The 14,629-nt window shown below is 40.4% G+C and overlaps 1 protein-coding gene across 4 annotated transcripts in view; it reads left to right on the plus strand.

The window, feature by feature from the left end:
- ptprub (protein tyrosine phosphatase receptor type Ub) overlaps window positions 1-14,629 on the plus strand; it is a 152,666-nt gene that overhangs the window by 131,811 nt on the left and 6,226 nt on the right. For all 4 annotated transcript variants that reach the window (XM_051406426.1, XM_051406427.1, XM_051406428.1 and 1 more), the window contains 9 exons: window positions 746-782; window positions 1,682-1,779; window positions 3,875-3,991; window positions 4,839-4,993; window positions 6,274-6,409; window positions 7,169-7,318; window positions 8,930-9,244; window positions 12,350-12,475; window positions 14,350-14,507. In XM_051406426.1, coding sequence (XP_051262386.1) covers window positions 746-782; window positions 1,682-1,779; window positions 3,875-3,991; window positions 4,839-4,993; window positions 6,274-6,409; window positions 7,169-7,318; window positions 8,930-9,244; window positions 12,350-12,475; window positions 14,350-14,507 — 1,292 coding nt within the window. The remainder of the gene's footprint in view (window positions 1-745; window positions 783-1,681; window positions 1,780-3,874; window positions 3,992-4,838; window positions 4,994-6,273; window positions 6,410-7,168; window positions 7,319-8,929; window positions 9,245-12,349; window positions 12,476-14,349; window positions 14,508-14,629) is intronic.

Raw genomic sequence — 14,629 nt, forward strand, 5'->3', positions numbered from 1 at the left:
TCCTTTCATGCTTAAAAGTCCCTCAGGTGGTCTCTGTCGTGTTTATTCCCCCCAATGCTGTAGAGGTGACATCTTATTGTTCATTCATATTCACCTCATACTCGCCATGTAAAAATGTCTGTCATCTATATCAAAGGCTGTCACCTCCTTTGATATAAAGGATCTCAGAATATTTCACTGTACATGCCTCGGAAGCTGTTCATGTTGATGATGATATCATGTTTTCATGTGAATATTCTTCTACTCATTTGACTTGAGTGGAAGAATTCAAGGGGGATGTTTTTGAGGAAAGAAATGTGGTTTTGGTTTGTGAATTCATCATCCCATATATAGTTGAATATATATTGAATCTTCAATGAAAACTGATTTGTTTTTAAGGGACAGGACTCAGACTGTCCCGGGGATTCAGTCTGTGTTTAGTCAGCTAGTCCAACTCACTTTAGGAATCACTTTTTCAGATTTATCAGCAGTCTGTCAAGAGGCAGAATTTACCATATGTTGCCTCAACGGCTCCAAACTCTGTGGAGGGCAAAGAGGTAGTCTGGAGTCAGCAATAGGTCAGACAACGCTGGAAAATTACACAGGAAATGCAATTCATAGTTGCAGAGAGTGGGTCAGTAGGAGAGCAGAATGCAGAGATGAAGGGAAGGAGGGAAGGGGTGAGACAGAGAGACCTCCCTCCCATACAGCTGTGCCTGAGGCGCAGATGGCTTACTCAGCATGTCATCCCTCTTCTCTCTTTCAGGGCTACCATCGATCCAACCACTTCATCGCCACTCAGGGTGAGTATCCCAGCAAGGCTATAGTGTTTGTGTGTGTGCATGCAGGACGGTGAGTACCTTTTGTCGCCGTGTAATAAATTGAAGATGATCAGGCCAATGAGCCCACTCATGCACAGTCCCTTGCCAAAACCACCTCTCTGGTAAATCCAAAGGTGATTGTGTGACTACCAACCCCTGAAGACTGTGATGTCATTGATTCATTACATTAGGTGAATAATTAAGCACACTAATAAAGCTTCTCAGACTCTGTGACATGTGCAGTGGTGTGTTCATTGTTGGAGAGAGAACCTTCAGTTCACCCTGTCGCTCAAATACAAAAGTTGCTTCTGATGGACAGTTTGCATGTGTGTGAGGGTTTGAAATTTCCCTCCACTGCTTTCTAATCCCAAGGGGCGTCGGCTTTCTAGGGAGCTCCCATCACAAAGTCACTCAAGGTCTGCTCATCTGCTTATCTTGCACCAGCACCTCCTCTTCCCCTCTGTTAGAGAGACAGAGAGAGATGAAACTCGCAAGACAGGAAAAAAAAAAGGCGTCAGCAGTGTTTTTGTCTCTCTGAGCATTTCTTTCCTACGTGATCCTCGTTTTAAAGTTGTATCTCGCCTCATGAACGTCTCTTCCTCAGATGACAATGACTGACTGATGGTTGTTTGGGCTTTCATCATCAGCTACTGCTGTTGTTTTGTCAGCCGTCACCCCTTCCCTTCTGCCTGGAATTCCCAATAACTTTATTGACGGCACAATCTTGAGAGATCAGTACCCTCCCGTCTGAGGAAGGACACTTGGGTCGCAATAATACCACATTTCACAACAGCAACAACCCCCTTATTGAGAGGACGGGCTTTGATGTTGCCTTTTTTTCTTTTCTTTTTTGTCTGTCATTTCTTCACACTTCCCACTAGGACCCAAGCAGGAGACTCTGTATGATTTTTGGAGGATGGTGTGGCAGGAAAATTGTTTCAGCATCGTCATGATCACTAAGCTGGTGGAGGTTGGCAGGGTAAGTGATGTGCACTCCCCCCACAATACACACACACACACACACACACACACACACACACACACCCGTCGCCAGCCAGTGCTCAGAAACATCCCACATTCAACAATAAGGCACCATTTTGGTCTATGTGAAAGGCTTTTATGTGTTTGATAAGTATATATCACACAGGACCTTGCTGTGCATGTAAATCTTAGCCTAAAAGCTGTTCATTTTGGTGAAGCTGTCCTGCATTTATGTGAAACCACAAATCATAAGTTGTTGTTGCAGTAGAGAGCCTACCTGTTAAAGGTATAGTTTAACATTTTGAGACATAAGCTTAGTCACTGCGGAAAGTTGAGAAGAAGCAGACAATTCTCACATTTACTAAGACTGAAAACAGCTAGCTCTGTGCAAAAACAGTTATATAATCCACCTACCACCCCCCCTTTTGAACAGATTAAACACATGAGATAGAAGACAATTATTGAGCTTTAGAGGTGCTGGTACATACCTTTAAGTGAGAGTCAGGCTGTCTCCCTTTGTTTCCACTCTTCATGCTAACAAAACCAACCAGCTGCAGGTTGTAGCTTCATATGTATTGTACAGACATGAGACGTTCTCATCGAAGTCTCAGCAAGAAAGTGAATAAGCATATTTCCCAAAATGTGAAATTATTCCTTTAACCTTCTGTACAATGCTGTCTTGGTGGCAATGGAATATCAGAAGGCATCTAAACCTCACTTTATGCAAGTCAACACAAAGTCTCTGCACTAATCAACACATACATTTTAAAGGATTGTTACATGGATCATCCCTTATTTGTCTGTTTTGAAAACATCATGAAATTGCGTCTGTGTTTTATAGAAATTTACATCATGACTGTAATGACAGAGTCCATAAAATGTGCTATAAAATACTTGTGATGCATAAAAAAATGTCTCCTGAGCCACATATCTATGGTTTCGGTCCTTGTACATACACTGCATGACTTCACAGGTTTAATGGCTATACTGTAGTACTGTTATTTTCCACCTCACATAAATAGTATATGAATTTTGCTCTAAGCACCCCATCCTTTTCAGTCGAGGCCAAAGAAATGTATTACCTCAGTGTATGGTTAAAATGACACCATTTTTCTAGAAGTAGCCCTACATCCAATTTGGTTCTCCATCCTAACAATTCTGGGAACAGTCAACAAATGAGGACTGGTCTGTGTGGCTGAATCCAAATAACACCTCCATTAAATGAAAAAATTACCTCCTTTGTGCCTGGTGTTGGTGAAAAAGATTGTTGCCCTCCTGTTCATTATGCTTCCACTATTATGTGATTATGGTGTTTTTTCTTTCTTTGCCTTCTGAGATAAAATATCTATGGAGGAAGAGGTTGTTTTTGTTCCTTCACAGCATTTGAAGTGTATCTTCTGTTTGTTAACTTATTACATTTCACACCAGTATTTCTCTTTTTTAGTTAAAAAAGCAAATTAAGTCACTCAATCACTCAGTTGTGAATTATAATGGCACAGGTAATGTTTTCTTTTGCTGTTAAAATTATTTATTATATTATGTGAGATATTTTGTTATTACAATATCTTATTATGCATTCACTCTGAATTTAACGCAAACATTTCAAATATGATGGAAAGGACTTTCAAGGAATTCCAAAATTGGCTCAAAGAAGGGTGTAAGGGTGATACTTAAATTCATCCAATAAACCTTAACTCAAACCTGAAATCTGTTTCTCTCTGCACATAAGGTATCCTTTTCAAAGAGAAGGGGAGATTTAGAGAAATTGCTTCTCATGAGGGAGGTGTTCTGGATGTCTAGATTGGGCACTGTTTAGAATAAGGAAGTAAACGTAAAGTCATTTCTGTGGAGTCTGTGGACATTTTGTTAAAGGATGAATGTTTCATCCGCATTAATGTATCTTAATATTAGGAGAAGTGAGTGTCTTGTGTTGTGAAACATTTGGTTGAAACAGTACATTTTCTGCTTTGTACTGGACGGAAAAAATGATTAGTCAAACAGATTAATTCATGTTACACCGTCTGCTGTTTTTCAGGTGCATTTTCCAGGAATATCAACATGAGGTTTTAACCCTCTTCACTTTTTTTAAACAGGTGAAATGCTGTAAATACTGGCCTGATGACAGCGATATGTACGGTGACATCAAAATTACTCTGCTCAAGACAGAGACACTGGCTGAATATACAGTTCGCACCTTTGCCTTGGAGAGGGTAGGTTTATCTAAGATGTACATTTTGCCTACACTCTTTTGCATTTGTTAATACATGTTGTAGTATTATTGAAATTAGAAGCAGAACATTAATAGAGGGGATTAGATACTTGACAGGATTTACAGCTGATGGGTCACATGTTAAATTGAGAGGAATTAACACCAGTAGCTATGTGAATGCCCCTGCCGTCTTTCCAACATAGCTGTTACACTGCTGTGCCCCTGATGGCCTCCATCCTGTCAGTCTCCTAGGGGATCCCTCATTGGAAGGGCTCAGAGAAACGCTGCGGTGACAGTGGCACAAACACAGCATTATCATCACACTGTCACATTCGCTCTCCATGGGCACACGCTGCTGCTTATTCAAATCGGCACAAATTTAGGAACTGGTGACAGCTTGTTTTTCATAGCTCTTTTTTTGGATTTCTGTCTTCAACAAATCTTTGCTTTGCGTCGCTTCACTTTGTCATCTCTGTACAGAGGAAGAAATTGCTGTGTGACTGCAGCAGCCTCCCAGTTGAGAGAAGAAACCTCCTAGCCCTCCCTGAGCTCCGAGAGCTTCAGTAATTCCTTTCCACGTGTCTGTCACACCGCAGCTGCTAGCATATGATGCCCAGAGGCCTAACTGTCCTAGAAGACCTAACACCCCACGTAAATAATGTCCTGGTTGTCCTCACACTGAACCAAAAAATCTGTCACAGCTATCACGGAGGGGCAATGTCTCTGAATGGATGGGAGCACATCTTGGATGAAAAAAGGGACTGTAGTCTACTATAGTTAGGGATGCAAGCTAGATAAATGCAATATTTTACATGTAATGCTAATGTGTGCTGTGTTTCTGTTGACAGAGAGGATACTCAACCAAGCACGAGGTGCGTCAGTTCCACTTCACATCCTGGCCTGAGCATGGGGTGCCCTATCACGCCACTGGACTGTTGGCCTTTATAAGAAGAGTGAAAGCCTCTACACCTCCTGACGCTGGCCCTGTGGTGGTCCACTGCAGGTAATGTGAGGCTGAGCAACTGCTGTTACCTGTAGTATTATAAAATCAAACCAATAGTACAAAAACTACTTGGAAGAGGTAAGGTTTTATAAAACACCATCTCCATTCTTTTACTGCTGTTTTACATGCAAATACCTAATTTATGTGATCCATATGTCATCCTGATTAGTAAGAGGTAATGCTAAATAAAAACTATTCATACAAACCTAACTTATATTTATCAGATATTGAAAACCACATATTATGATCCCTTCAATTTATTGTGTTAGTTTTAATATCACAGGATTTTCTCAAATTTCTCTTGCTAGTTCAATCAGACAACTCGCGTTTGAAATGTTTATTACAGCAGTATAGCATAGATTGATTTTGGCATCTAGGCTCCAACCTCATCACTCCCCGCAGATATGTTTACATAGAGATATTGGGGAGTGATGAGCAAATACCTTAAACCCTCAAGCTGGAGCCTACAGGTGGATGCTGGGATGGTGGTGGGGCTTATGGAGCAGCAGGTAGCAATAGCTCACAGAGCAGCAGCAGCAATACTGATGCAGGGCAGCAGCAGCATTGACAGAGCAGAAGGAGAGCTGGGAAATGTTGCAGCTCAAATAGACCGCCAGATTGGAAGGGAGTGCTTGGTTAGTGATAATGGAGTGTGAGACATGTCATGTGTTGTATAGCAGTGCAGCTCAAGTTGACTGTCTGAACTAGCTTGCATTTTTTATTCTTTATTTCAGTTAAAGTTCCAGTGTGTAACATTTAGGAGGATATATTGGCAATAGAAAATTAGAGCCTTCTATATCTACATACACCTTTGATAGAGTCCACCAAATTGAACTGCCATATTTCTACAGTAGCCCAGAAAGGACAAACCAAACACTGGTTCTAGAAAAGGCTTTTTGCATGTTCTGTGGCCACCATAGTTTGTCCTTTGTCAGTGGAAGGGGAGGGTGAAATGAGGGAGTTGCAATCTGCAACTACACCGCTAGATGCCACTAACTTCTACACACTGGACCTCTTAACTAAAATGTTTTTCACACCTAGTTTTAGTTTTTAGTTTAGTTTTAGGTAACTGTAAAAACCTTGGTGGTAGCTCAGCAAAGTCAATCGGTCACATGACCCTTGCCGTTGTCCTTCAATACCCTCCCATTCTCTTTAAGATCATATAGTACTACTAACTTGTGCTCCTGAGCGGGCATACTGTATCCTAAAAAATGTCTGATGATTTAATACTCTAAGACACGTGCATGATTCCTCATAAAATATGTCCTTTTGTGTGGCAGTGTGGGGGCGGGCCGCACCGGCTGCTACATTGTGCTGGATGTCATGTTGGACATGGCCGAGTGTGAAGGCGTAGTGGATATCTACAACTGTGTCAAAACCCTCTGCTCTCGACGCATCAACATGATCCAGACAGAGGTCAGGTCACAGCCTCGAAACCACTTTACATTCAAACTGAGTCAAATATCTCAATATTTGTCTTGCACATATTCAGGAGGTTACATCACTGGTCACAATGTGGTAACCTCTCACCACTGGAAACTTCAGGAGAGTCAGGTTTTTAAACATTTATTTTTCCCTCCTGTTGTTTGGAAATTCAAAGAGCGAGGGAGGTGTATTATAATACTCCCCCTCTGGGACTTATGTAAAGGTCATTGCAATAGTTTAGAGAAAAGACCAACATTGTCTCTCAGTGTGCTGCATAGGCACGTGCTGTTCTTTAGATGTGAAGATAATTTGCATATTCACCCCTTATTATGTAAATCTGACATTGACTTGGCTGTTTATTACATTTGTAGTTATTTGCAGGGGTGTTCTAATTAAATGCACACCGCATGGGTTTGTTTACTTAGAAATATGTATTTATTCTCCAACAGCTTTGATACACCACCAACATTACAGCACATGTTTAATTCAGAACAAGACAGGTTGTGAAAAATCTCACGCCATTCTTCATATTGTTTCATTATTTATTTACATTTACACATGTTCTTAACGTGCTTCTGTCTGAACTTGCCTCCTTTTGTAATGTCTGTTTAGCTGTTTGCATCCATTTAACACACACACACATATGCATCTGAAACCCACTAGAGTACACATTCACGCCCACACACAGTGCACAAATTCAAGTGCACAGACACAGCACTTAATTATGTTATGTACGTGTTGTCCTTTCAGGAGCAGTATATCTTCATCCATGACGCCATTCTCGAGGCCTGTCTGTGTGGAGAGACGGCCATCTTGGTGAACGAGTTTGCGGTCACTTACAAAGAGATGCTGCGAGTGGATTCCCAGAGTAATTCCTCTCAGCTGCGGGAGGAGTTTCAGGTCAGTGTTTTGCTGGATCATGACCTCCATCAATTTCTAACCACAGTTTAATTTTGTTAAAATATGCAGCCATTAAAATCTGGAACATGCAAACATATATTCTGAATTACACAGCCCACACACTGTAATTTGCATTTATAATGCAATTTATTAAATATCAACAGAAAATCTTTCACCTTAATGGAACCTACTACCACTTCTACTACCACAGTTTTAATAACAACAATAATATACCAATACTACCACTCCTACTACAACATGTACTGTAATACTACTACTGATGCTACTACAGTATTACTACACTACTACTCTAACTACTACTACTTCTGCTACTACTTTTACTTCTACTACAACCACTAACAATGAAAATAATACAGTAGTAATATTTAATGAATGTTGGTAGGGGATACAGTCATGTATACATTTTGAATATATTTGCATATTTGTATTGCACATGGTCTGTAGTGTACTACTCTGTTATGTACTGCTTTGCTCAGTTAAGTTAAAAAAGTCTGTTTGGTATTCAGACAGTTATTTAAACAATAGACGATGACTACATCTCCTCTGTTGTGGAAATGATGTACTTCATAGCACAGATGTCAACAGAGTGCAGAAAGGAATAGACTAATGGACTTGTATGTGTGTGAATGTGTGCATGTGTCACGTATTCATCTAAAAATGTGTGTGTATTTGTGCAGGATGATGTAGGGTTTTTTTTTTTTTTTTCGCTTTTGATTCTGTGTGGCTGCCACTTAAGTCCTCTGCTTGGTTTGTAGGAATGTGGCCTCAGAACATTTTATTAGATGTTCATTAGGAGAGAGGAGAGCCAGCTGTGCTCCCACATGCTTTACCTGCTTCATCCACCTCCCTCTGCTGCAGTGTTCAACCAGCAGCCGCATTGATTCCAGGTTTAGCATTTCAAAGTAACACTAGAAAAGGCTCATGCTTCCCCTTTTAATTATATACTATTTTATTCTTATACTTTACATAAGAATTATGATAGATGTATTGCTTAGAATTGTGCTGTAGGTGGTGCGACACTCTGATTACAAACTGTTAGTTCTTCATAAAGGAAAATGTAACATGCCTCGCTTTGATCTTGTAAACTTATCCGTCTGACATTGTTGTTGAAAGCTTCTCCACCGCCCAATAAGCTCTCTGTTTGCCTTTTATTCTGTCATCCGCCAACCGGTAGTACTGAGATCAGCAAGTCACAGATCTATTATTGATGCTCCATATTAATGATCCAAATATTTTTTTTATGTTGTCTAATGTAATTATGGCTAAGAGAGAGTTCATCCAATTCCTTTTGAATTTTTATTTAAACTTCATTATTTTCCCTTCTTTTATGTAGTTGGCCTAATTTACCCTTTTTTCTTTTTAATTCAGTTTGTCACTGTGATGTTCAGACTATTATAGATTCTTTCAAATAACATCATTATATTCAGAGCATCCTCTGCATCCCTCCTTCTGTTCTGATTTCACCTCCTCCTCCTCTTTGACTCTGTGTCTCACCACTCCTCATGTCTTCCATCTTTAAAAACGCTCTCTTAAATTTCTTTTCATCCTACCCTCACTCTCACCTCACCTCTTTAACATTTCCATTTCCAGACGCTCAACTCTGTGACTCCCCATCTGGATGTGGAAGAGTGCAGCATTGCTTTGTTGCCCAGAAACCGAGAGAAGAACCGCAGCATGGATGTTTTGCCGCCTGATCGTGCCCTGGCCTTCCTTGTTACGACAGAAGGGGAGAGCAACAACTACATCAACGCTGCTCTCGCTGACAGTTTCCACCGGCAGGCTGCTTTTATCGTGACCCCTCACCCTCTGCCAGGGACCACAGCAGACTTTTGGAGGCTGGTCTTTGACTACGGCTGCACAGCAGTGGTCATGCTCAACCAACTCAACCAGTCAAACTCTGCCTGGGTAAGGTCAAAAGGTTATATACTGTTTTATTGCCATTGATTTGTTGATGCTATAAGGAAAAAGACGCAGAAAAATGTTCACTCACACAAGAGCCACTGTTTGCTGTACTAGTTTTTACTTCAGTCTCGAGGTTATCTGAACTTTACTCAAGACTTTTCCTGACATACCCTGCCATCACTGTTTCTGTATCTTAGAGTGCTTGGGATTAGTTCCTTCATGCCATTTTGCTGGGCTTTGATCCCTGACCACATTGATCTCAAGGCATGACTAGATAACACCCGCCCCAGTTTTTCCTTCCCCTCCTCAAGTTACATCTCGGGAGAATAGGCTTGCCTTACCCTCCAGCCACATCTCAGGGTTCTTTTTGTTGGCGTCCCACTTTTTCTCATGAGCATATGTCTTTCTCTGTACTGCAATCTTCTCTGTTCTTTCTTTAATACTTGTAATAATAGCTATAATAATGAGCGCAAACACAAGATTCAAGTTCAAGATTCAGTAAAAAACACAATGAAACACTAAGAACCAATAACTAAAAGAATGTCATACATTAAGTAGTTTAAGCCTTTGCTACCCTGAGCCCTTATGGTAAGCTATTCTATGTGGTTGAGGCTCTAACGGCAATGCTGGTAAATAAAGTCTTAAGGGCTCTACCAGATAATCAGGTGCCATACTGAAGAAGGCTTTAAAAGGCAGCAATAGATCCTAAAGTCTATTCTGAGTATAGGCATGGAAATATAATCATATCCCAGGGTTTTTGGTAGGAGTCTGACAGCTAACTGTTGAACAAATTGAGCTATCCTAAAATCCTATCCTAAAATTTATATGATTAAGAGGAATGAATGAATGAATCATTACAATAATCAAGTGTGAATGGAATTAAAGCATGTAAAATAGACCAAGTGTCATTAAAAGAAAGGAATGATTAATACTCAAGATATTTCTCAGGTGAAGAGAAACTTAAATTTCCTACAGTTGTAATATGGGGCTCCACACAAAGGCTCTGATCAAAATTAACTACCAGGTTTTGAGCAGAAGGAATAATGTTTTCTGTTAAAGAGCCACAAACTGGCACAACTTGACTACTGACGTGTTTAGCCAATAATTAAGATGTCCATTTTGTTGGAGTTAAGCTGAAAGAGTTTGACAGACATCCAGGGACAGATAAACAGATGTGCAGAGTTGACAATGGTGCTGAATAACAACAATGTTGTGACAGGTATGACTTGATATCACCAGCATAATAATGGAAAGAAATGATAAATGTTATGCTATCTAATAATGTAGCCTGAGGACAATATGGAAAATAGAAAATAAGATTGGTCCCAAAACGGATCCTTGTGGCACACCACACAGAGACTGTGCCTGCGAGGAGGAAAGACCACTGACAGACACAAGATCATTTGCAGTAGACAAAAAACCCCAAAACAATCAAAGACAGTCCTGAAGATGCCTTAACCTCTGCATATGAATATTTAAATCCACTGTGTATGCTGTTATGCTCCACTGAGCTCAGACTTTCCAGCACAGAGCATTAGTTAACATCAGCCTTCATCAACATATTGTTAACAACTTTTACAAGGGCAATTTGAAGTACTCTCATATTACCTTGTATTTACACCTATACAATAAATATATGTAGTGAATCAACAAGTCAAGATGTTGGAAATAATGTCTTGTACAGAATCTAAATTTTTGTTTTTAGGCATAAATGCAAGATTAACAGGCTTTGCAGAGTCAAACTTTAAATATTAACCATGTGAAATATGTATTACATTGAATCACAGCCTTGGAAAGCAGATGCTTTCTATAAATTATGAATCTTTTTTTGTCCAAGGTCTTCTTTTAGATTGTTGTAAAATCAGCCCTTAACATTTTCTAGTGTTTCTTGAAAAACACCCCTCTACAGCACATGTATGATTTGAGTCTAGTAGCAGTAGCACTACTGTCTCTAAAGGGTCCATTTTATAGTCTACTAAGATGTCTACACCTTCAAATTCTTGAAGTCAGTGTGTTTAACACAAACTGAACAATGACTTGATGCAATATACATCGTGTTAACTGTTTAGTTGATTCAAATCACCAGCTGAAGAGAAAAATGTTATGACAAATGGAACAAACCATGGAGGGCTGTTCCAGAGATACCTACTGATTAACTTATTTTTTTCCTAAAAACAGATAATATTCTGTCTGGCTTAATGCACCACTTGTGTCAATGCTCATTGCTGATTGTTTTTTCATTCATTGACTATCCTAGCAAAAGATATTTGTTTGTCAAAATATCAGTAAACCATTGACATGACATTTAAGGGCCTTGACAGGCTTTGTAACTGTGGAACAATGTCAATGAATAATAATCCTGAATCATTGTGTATGATGTGCTCATTAAATGCAGAGATTTGGGCTTTCAGAGTTGGCTTTTCTGCATGCCGTTATGTAACACCCTGTGTAGTCTGGTAATAAAAAATAAAGAATAAAAAAAACAGAAATGAAAGTGTAGGTACCCCTGTTCAATCCCACTTTTCATCCATTCCCCTTTAAATGTTTTTCATCCCATTTCTTCCAGTGCCATGCCTTTCCTTTTGGGTCTCGCCTGAAAATTGAGTTATCGCCCCTTTAAGTTGTTCATTGCAAGATCTCATTATGAACTCTGTTATAGAGTTCATTTCTGGCACTGGAGCACTCTGTCTCCCTCTTGTTGCAATCTCTCAAAGCACATTACATCTCTCCCTCCCCATGCTACCCCTCTCCCCCTATTAACACCAGTGTGGCACCATAACACCTCTTGTTCTATGTAAGAACACACTAACACTACTTTTGTCATCAGTTACAGGATTATACTTGTGCGTCTGCATGTTTCTCCAACTGTATCCTATTATTTTATTAACTGTGTACATGCAGACACCCCACTGCAAAAATACACACACCCTTACACACACATTTGTTTAATTTCACCATTTGAACTTCCTAAAGTTGTCTTTTCTTTGATAACCGAAAGCAAGAGCAACAACTACTGAAGAATACAATTATAGAACTATATGTGCCACTTTAGAAACTGATAAAACACTGACTCCCACTCTTTTTCTCTGATCTCCCCTCTACCTGTAGCCGTGTGTACAGTACTGGCCAGAGCCTGGTTTACAGCAGTACGGCCCCATGGAAGTGGAGTTTTTGTCCATGTCAGCAGACGAGGATGTCATTACTCGTCTGTTTCGGGTCAAGAACGTAACGAGGGTGAGTCATTGCAGTTCCAAAAAAAGCCTGCACAGGACATGTTGTTCCACTCAGTGGTATTTCACAAATGATAACTTGAACTTCATTAGAAATGCATTAGCTGTGGTCCTCACTGGTAATTCAGATGTGACATTTTACCTACAGTACATTTAGAGCTGCCAGCTGTAATATGCATCTAAAACCCAGACACAAATTCTTAAAGTCAAAGTATTATAGAGTCGAAACTCATAAAAAATACTGTGTACCTGAAACCTTCAGACGATGATTTGAATTTCTACACAACTTCTTGTATGTGTGCCAACACAAAGGTTGAATGCTTCACTTGATGCTGGATTTCTATACAATGTGTGCCTCTGCATCGTTATCTGTCTATATCGCTTTCTTATGCATACGACACTACTTTAGTGAATGCCTCATGGGTCAGAGGACATTGTCAAATAAATACAGTCTAAAATAGATACACTATAGCCTAGAGATTTGTTCAGAGCACAATGGCAGATCAGTAGAAAATGTATTCATACATACTACAGGACATTGTTTTGATATACAGCAGTCCAGAAAATTGAACCAGAGCCACCAGTGTTTCCATAAGATGTCCCCTTGAGAGTCATACATATTATAAGAACTTTCTATGGGAAACATGCAAGAAAAGCCCATTGACATGCATGCAATAAAGGTCAGTCTCTCCCTTTTTCAATTTCTTCTTGTCATTACCTAGATAGGCTTCTCTCCACTCTTAGGTGCCTGTTGGCATAGTAAAGACTTTCATCATCATAATGCATGCCATATTTTCAGTTGCAAGCTGCAAAAGCATGCTCTCCTATGATTTGTCCATAAACCTTGTCAAACATTAAGAAAATATCTGGCATGTGGAGGATTAGGAATACCTTGTGCTAAAAAGAGGCACTGACAGTTCTGTCATGGTAGAGGGAGCACAGGGATGTAAGTGTGGTCTTCCCTTAACTTTTTTTCCCCAGTTGTGTGCATATGTATGAATCAGTCATTTTGACTTCACACACTTCATTGTGTGTATGCAGGTATGGTTTAAGCCTGGGAATTTGCATAAACACATGCATGCATTCTGCTCAGGATGGCTGTCAACCAATTATTGAAGAAATCTGCATGCAAGGCGTTTCCTCACTGCCATTAGAAGCAACATGACATGCAGTGCCCAGAACTTCCTTTCTTGATTTGCATCCTCACCTCCCCTGTAGACTGCCATTGTCATTCCCCTCTCTACCTATGGTACCCTTTTTTTGTACTCCACAGTCAAGGAGAGAAACTTAACCCAGCATGAGAGAAATCAAATCACACAGAAATAACACACACCTCTCCCTCTCTCTGCCCCTCTTAGTGCATTAGTGTGCATGTTTCCTGTGTGTGACAATGATATACAAGGGTAGGGAGTAAAAGTCAAAAGAAGTGCATTGCAAGCATATGTATGTGTGGGTATGAAAGTAGCACAAAAAAAGTACATTGTGTAAATCCCACCTCTGCTGAGGCAATTCCTCCATGCATCGTTGATGTCTTTGCCAGCCCAATTTGCATGACTTACAGTTCTCCACTGGTCCTTAAGTATTAGGTGAGATTCTACAGCACAAGGTTATGAACACACAGGGACCTCTCTCACACACAGCTCAGGCCCCACTTACACCTGCAAACCCATATATCTCAAAGTCAGTGTGCTGAGTGAGCACAGCTGAGAGTGCCAGCATGCAGCCTGGGGAGCACTCAAACACGGGTGTTAACTGGCACACACAGAAATACTGAAACAACCAGAAAAAGTAATACGACACAGATTCAGGAGAGTATGTGCAAGCACAGTACAGTACACTCATATTCCATGTGTTTAATTTTTTTTGTTGCATCTGAAGCTCCAAGAAGGCCAGCTGGTGGTGTGTCAGTTCCAGTTTCTGCGCTGGTCGGCATATCGCGATGTTCCTGACTCCAAGAAGGCTTTCCTCAACCTGCTGGCTCAAGTGCACAAGTGGCAGAGGGAGTGTGGAGAAGGACGCACTGTTGTCCACTGCCTGTGAGTAATCTGTTAGCAACATAAATTGTGTATTGTAAAATTAAAGGAGACGGGTCATCTCGTAGCTCACCTGGTAGAGCGCACGCACCATGTACTAAGGCCCAAATCCTTACCGCAGCGGC

The sequence above is a fragment of the Dicentrarchus labrax genome, unplaced genomic scaffold (assembly GCF_905237075.1).
Source record: "Dicentrarchus labrax unplaced genomic scaffold, dlabrax2021, whole genome shotgun sequence".
Lineage (NCBI taxonomy): Eukaryota > Metazoa > Chordata > Actinopteri > Moronidae > Dicentrarchus > Dicentrarchus labrax.